General features: G+C 32.5%; 1 protein-coding gene across 1 annotated transcript in view; it reads right to left on the bottom strand.

Annotated features, from left to right (window-relative positions):
• FBXL5 (F-box and leucine rich repeat protein 5) overlaps positions 1–7,264 on the bottom strand; it is a 48,507-nt gene continuing 41,243 nt past the window's right edge. The window contains exon 11 of the mRNA XM_036852662.1: positions 1–801. Within this exon, the coding sequence (XP_036708557.1) occupies positions 725–801 (77 nt within the window). The 3' untranslated portion in view covers positions 1–724. The remainder of the gene's footprint in view (positions 802–7,264) is intronic.

Here is a 7,264-nt window from a genome sequence, read left to right as displayed (position 1 = left end):
TTACTTGGTAAAGTCCTCAAAGTAGATTTTATTTATACATTTCTTCAAATGACTGTGGAACTTTTAAAAACCCCTCCCCCAAATGTGACAATTTACGGACAGTGGTGGGAACCAGGGGTCTTTGAAGAAAGCAAATACAAAGACACTGGTGCTGTGCCAGCTCCCTGAGCTAACACCAAGAAGCCAATTTATTTTATAATCTTAAAGAATCTTATATGTGGATATGTTTGAATTGGCCCTCTGAGAATTGTTCAAATAAAGGACACATTACGGAAAAGAGACTGGTTTCCAAAATGTGCAGTCTCTGAAAATAAAACTTCAAAAATGTATATCTGAAAAGATCTGCAAGGCTTGGTACAGTGTTTATCTATGAAGAGAACCAATAACCCATTAACTTCAAAACTCAAAATAATCTAAAAAATACTTTAAATGGCATGGCATTAGTGACATTTTTTTCAAAATATTTAGTTTAAAAGAAATCTGATAAAATTGTTCTCACCCTATGAAAAGACCTAATCCCTTTCTAAAACAAAAATATGATTTGCAAGAGAAACAACACTGTACAATTCACTGGTAAATTAAGATTTCCGAGGCTGTAAGAAATGGGGCCAAAACAAGTCACACTCAAAAAGGGATGATTAACACAAGAAATGTGCTATAAGTAAAGTGCATGAAAGGAAGCCTGCTCAGCTAAATGAAGTAGACAAAGGTCAGAAGTCAAGGGTCATTCGCCAGAGCGGCAGCAGGCTCGAAAACCACACTGCAAATTCTGGCATCCACTGGCGGTGTCAGCATGAGGACCTGTATGAAAACAGAAAAGTGTGAAAGGAGGAATTTCTTATCACACAAAAATAATCTTGCTAATGAAAGAAGTAAAACACTTATTTTTTTTTTAACTAGTAATAATACATTTGTAACATAGAAGTAAAATCCCACAATGAGCGTATAAAAAATTATTCAGCACAAAAATCGCCAACAGCAGTTTGACTTTAACTAATATAGGTAAATGAAAAAGAAGAATGAAAAGAAGTAATTTTTTGGCAACAATCTTACAAAATAAAAAATCCAAGAAGAAAAGAGATAACCCACAGAAGCAAGACTGCCAGGATAACTTCACAATGGATTTCTTGTATCATGAACATCTTTCCTAGAAATATAATTAAGGCAAAAACAACCTTATCTGTAATAGATAAGCTAAAGAATCCAGTATTGAGCAATTATAATAAATATTATATTCAAAATTTTTGTTAAAAATAAACTACGTAGATATAGCCTTAACATATTTGCCATATTGTTATTTAACATCTGTACCCAAAATAAGTCATGTGATAGGGTTAGATGAAATTATCTTCCAGAATTAAATATGTAATGAATGAATAATTAAAAACATATCTAAGACATAATAAAAATTATGATTCCATTACAAAGAAAAGTAGTAATACATTTGTGGAATAACTGATTTTATTCCAATCACATTATGCTACCCAGACACTAGATTAAAAGATCCATTAGGGAACATAGCTGAGAATTAGAAAGTATCAAAGAGATATCATGGCGCATATTCAAATGTCAAGTACTCTGAATGAATCACAGTTTTCATAAAGGCAAGCAAATGTGGAAAAAGACATTTTAACTATATTGAAGCCTTTCAGTATGTCTGCACCATGAACAAAGTTAATTAGTTCTTTCATCAATTAGAACCAAAATACTTCCATTTTTGGTATGTAAGGACCATAAAAGTACATGAAATATAATTTTATTATAGAAAATAATATTTATTTTATCAAATGGATTATAATTGAAAAATCATAGTACCCTGGAATGATATCAAGACTTTAACTCAGAAAAATATGTTAAATTAGCTTTGCTTTGTTTTTTGAAGTAGCAATCCATTGCAAAAGAAGGCGATTATGCTAATACCAACATAAGAAAATAACTACTTGCAAATAAACACATAGAACACACTTATTTACCAGAATTTAACTTTTTTTTGTATTCCTGAAATGGCAATATACAAAATACAAAGGACTAATTTCTTAGGATATACAAGCAATGAAGTATAGCATTCATATATTTCACTAATGGAAATAATAATGTATCTTTAAGAAAAGAAACTAATGAACTTTACAAGCACAGTGGAACTGCAATAGCTTATGATTTCATTCATTTTCAAATACTTATGCTTAACTTTTAAAGTAACATAATGCCTGGGATACGGGGAGCAGGTATGGGAATGGGCAATGGTATATGAAAAAAGATTGGCCACAGGTTTATAACTGCTGAAGCCAATGATCCATAAAGCTCCTTTATATTATTATATTTATATACTTGAAATGTTCCGTAATAAATGTTTAAAGTCATTTCAAATATAAAATTGAATTACCACGAGCTCATTTTTTATTTAATCAAAATTAAAATCTATTCCATTTTGAAAATGAAAAGTTAAATGTGTCAAATACTTAAAATTCATAAAGTAGCATTTTTGTTAAGACTACTTTCTCTTAAAATAAGACACAATGCTAGTCATCTTAATCAAAGAATCAAAATGAAATTTCTTAGTACATATTATCAGATATTTATTAGAAATGCTCTAGTGGTTTGAAATCCTGTGGTTTGAAAATCTTCTCGCACTGACAACCTCTGACCAGGTTTTCCCTTTGAATACATTTTCAGCTTTAACTGATATTCCCCACCTTCCCTTCTTAGCTTGCCTTTCCTCACCCCTTACACTGGTTACTGCTTTGCCTGCCAATCACCTAGTAGAGCCTTTCTCCAAGAGCCAATCTCCTACCTCACTATCATTGCCCTGCCCTGACACAGTCCCTGTGATGAAATGCTTAAACTGGTGGCTTTTGCAACAACATATCTATCATTTTCTCAGTATATAATTCTATTCTGAAAGGGAGAAACATGAGGAAAGAGACATGGAGACTTTGGTACAATATTCCAAACTGAAACTCCCTACAATATTTCTAAATGTCTATACTCCTATTTTTAAAAGGACAGAAAGGTAAGGAAGAAATTTTATACTGAAATCAGTGGCCTAGGGAAAAATCGTAAGCGATGGCTGAAAGCAATCAAAGTAAAGTATGCTACTGGTTTTCAAGAGAAAATTAAAAGGGAGCCTCAAAGGAGCCAATTGGATCAAGGAATCTAATCAAAAGATTCATATTTTTCCAAACACAGGCATACTTCATTTAATTGTGCTTCACTTTATTGTACTTTGCAGATACCGCATTTTTTACAAACTAAAGGTGTGTGGCAACCTTGCACTGAGCAAGTCTATTGGCACCATTTTTCCAACAGCATTTGCTCACTTCTTGTCTCTCTGGCACATTTTGGTAATTCTCACAATATTTCAAGCTTTTTCATTATTATTATATTTGTTATGGTCATCTGTGATCAGTGATCTTTGATGTTACTACTATGACTCACTGAAGGCTCAGATGATGGTTAAAATTTTTTAGCAAAAAAGTATTTTTAAATTAAAGTATGTACATTGCTTTTTTTAGACAATGCTTTTGCACTTAATAGACTACAGTACAGTGCAAACGTAACTTTTATATACACTGGGAAACCAAAATATTCATGTGGCTCACTTTATTGCAATATTCACTTTATTATGGTGGTCTGGAACCAAACTCACAATATCTCCGAGGTATGCCTGTACCACACAGTTTTTCACCAACCTCCCCAAAAAACAGAGGCCCAGGATCCTCAGTCTCCACTCCAGTGACCTGAGTCACTTTTTGCTCTCAAAGTCTAAGGGATGGAAGTAGGGATAATACGGGAAGAAAAATGTAGGAATAAAGATATGTGTCCTATATTAGGTAGAAAGTAACCCTATCCTGGTATCTGTCAGCATCCCCTTGTTCATCACAAAACAAAGTTCACGCTCATATTGCTATAAAATGTGCTCCCTTTCTCAGATACACACCAGAATATCTTAGTTTCAATGGAAATCTAAGGGCATAAATTGTACTTAACCAACAACTGTAATACTAACTACCTCAAAACTACAATCCCATCATAAGGTGAATGACATTCCAGGTGACTGATCCTAAAAATCCAAAGAAGTGATATCATCCATGAATGGGTTTTATTTTGTTGAAGGCCTAGGGCAAAGCAAAAGTGAAGACAACCGCTGTTTGTAAGTTAGTTTCATACTGTAGAAAACACGGGAGAAAGCAATTTCCAAAGCATGGAAATCATAAGCAATGTTAACAGTTAAGACCCTTAAGCATCACAGAAGGACTACTTAGAAAAGGGAATAAATGGACAACAGAATAAATAGGCAACAGAAAAAGTGAGGTAGAATTAGAAAGAAACATGACTAAGATATGTTGGGTTGCCAAGTATCTCAAGTAGACAGCTGTGCTTCCACAGACACAGAATTTCAAAGGTAAACATCTGACTTATCACCAGTAAATGTCGATCTTGATATGAGATAATAAACCCAATGGTTATAATAGATGAGGGCTAAATTACAGTAAAGGATAATAAAGAAAACAGAAAAATAACATTTGCATGATCATTAAATAAAATCTGTAAATGCATGGTAAAAATAAATTTTGTAAGAAAGCATTTTTTAAAATATTAGTTAAGAAGAGCTATAATGGTAGGTATTGTTATTTTCCCAAATTTTTATTACTGAATTGTTTGTTTTTCCTAGATTTTAAGCATATTACTTATGCTGTATATCTGCACTTACCTTCACTTACCTTTAATTCCTCTTTAACTTAAATTAGAAACATAAGAGAGCAAATCATCTGAAACTGTGTCACCTACTATGATCTAATCTATCTTAATTCATGAATTAAACATACATTGAAATGCAAATCAGTACAACAAGTTTATTTGCTATCATTGTTCAAATGTTCTTCAGAGCTCTAAAACTAGGCAATTCCATCTAACACTTCTTAAATGACAAGGAATTTTTTAAATGTTATGGCTAAGAAGCCTTTTTTTATACTTAAATCTTAACTTTTTTATCAGTCAAATAACAAATTTAAATGTCATGAAGAATCATTAAGAAGAATAAAAATGGCATTTTATGTTAATGCTTAGTACAGTGTCTTGCTCACAGCAGACACTATTTGAATATCTGATTACTAATTTATCTTCTCCAAAATCTCTGCTAATGCTTAGGAAATAGAAAATTTTGTTTTACTTATCACTTTTTAGTTAATGAATATTATTTATCAGCATTTACTTATTTTAGTAAGTAACCTGGTAGTTAACTAAGTAAACTCTCTTTTGACAAAATACATTTTTAGTTAAGTGTTACTCTCAAATATTAAAATACAATGTGTCACCTAAATATGCTCTCTATTAGTTTAAGAACATGTATAAAAATATTGATTACTTTCAGAAATAATAAAAATAATAATAAAAAGGGAGCTAAATATTTACAGTCACTAAGTATTTATTGTACAAGTTGAATTGTAATGAAAGATACTGGATGAATCCCGTGTCATCTTGCAAAACTGGATACAATGCAACTTTATTCTAACACTTTCTAGTGTCCATATGGCCTTTTAAGGAAAAGATTGTATCAGGGCATTGCTTTAAGAGCAACTGGCTGGAACTCTGGAACATAAGTTCACATGACAAGTCACCCTGTAAACTTTAAAGGATTTCCATTTCCCCCAAATCATGCTTTAAGAAGCTGTAAAAGGAGACTTGGTATTGAATTATACAAGCACAGTCAATTTCCTTTCAAACATTTTAAAGTCAGATATGTTCATTAAAATTCATTTATTGAAAATTACCACTCATTTATCAAAAAAAAAATCTTAACATTCAACAAAAAGAATGTAGCAGCTCCTTTGGAACACTTTAATATTTATATATTCAAAACCAGTCAAGATGAAAGGAATTCTAACATACTAACAAAGTGCAAATTTTTAAGTATTTAACTTTATCCCAACATCTAAATTATTTCAAGAAGTTTTTTAAAAAAAACACACACACACAAAAGTAGTAGGCAGATCATAAAAATGAAGTGAAACCCAATCCCCCCACCAACCCAATAACATCTATATAGCCCAAAATAAGTATAACAAATTAGGTTCTGAGATTTATTCCCACCAGCATAACCTATGCTGAAATCAGTGTAGACAACTCAAATGCAACCTACCAATAAGGTGTTTTTCTTACAAAAAATAATTGTTTACTGATTACTTTTCATAATATATCCTATAAGCCTTAGTAAGTACACCAGTGAACCTAGAATGACATAACCGTGTATTAAAAAAAAAAAATCTCTTCATTGCATCCCCAAAAGAAGCAAGTGCTGCACTGTAGCACTCACACTTTTTTTTTGTACACTTGGCAGGTTGCAACTAAAATGACATTAATTTTCCCCATTCCTTCTTATACACTAAAGGCAACAGAGAGCAAAGAAATGCTCGAAGTGAGTGTTGCTATTTCAAGAACATGGGAGGTCATCTCCTGCATCACCAATGTGATTCAAGAAACAAAAGAGCTGCTATCTCCTGTCTCTTCATATACATTTTAAGAAAAATCTAATCTCTGAGAAACAGCAGATTTGCTAACTTCTCTGCCTACTGGTATGTCGTTAAAGAAGATAACTATTCCTCTAGTCTTGCTGGCGTCTGTCAATTTTTCTGCCTGAGAGACTCCGTTTATCTTCCCATGATCTTAAGGTGAACTGGACTCTCAAAAATAACAATACATGATGTAAAAAGACACAGTAGAATCTGAACCATGTAAATTTTTTCCAATTATAAATACAGAAGGTTGACTTGCTTACTAATAATTGAGGAGCAGCTTTTTATGCTTCAGGACTTCAGTCTCTACCAGTGATTATCAAATGCCCAACAGGGCACTGAACGTACTTTGAAAAAGCACATTAAACAGTCCCATTGCAGGGCAGGAATAGGCTTAAAAAATAAAACAAAACAAAAAAATCAAGAAATGTTACCTGATGATTGTTAAAAGTAGGTTGAGGGCTCAATCTCCATAATACTATAGGAATTTTAATCACATTTAAAGCACCTCAACCTCTTCCCAATACCACACTCACCATCCTCTTCAATCTTCCAAGAGATTATTTGGAACCAGATTCAGGGTCCCTGAGGAGTTCACATTACCAAAGTCCTCCTTTTTCTACTACATTATGAAGTTTTCTTGTCCTACAAGAAAACTGACTCTATCATCCCTAAGAATTAGGTGTATCTAGAACAGCAATACTCTGTATTGTTAATGAGTGCTCTTTCACTCTAGAGGAATTTCCCAAAAT

This window comes from Balaenoptera musculus, chromosome 5 (assembly GCF_009873245.2).
Source record: "Balaenoptera musculus isolate JJ_BM4_2016_0621 chromosome 5, mBalMus1.pri.v3, whole genome shotgun sequence".
Classification (NCBI taxonomy): Eukaryota; Metazoa; Chordata; class Mammalia; order Artiodactyla; family Balaenopteridae; genus Balaenoptera; species Balaenoptera musculus.
This window is presented reverse-complemented; position numbering and strand designations above follow the sequence as displayed.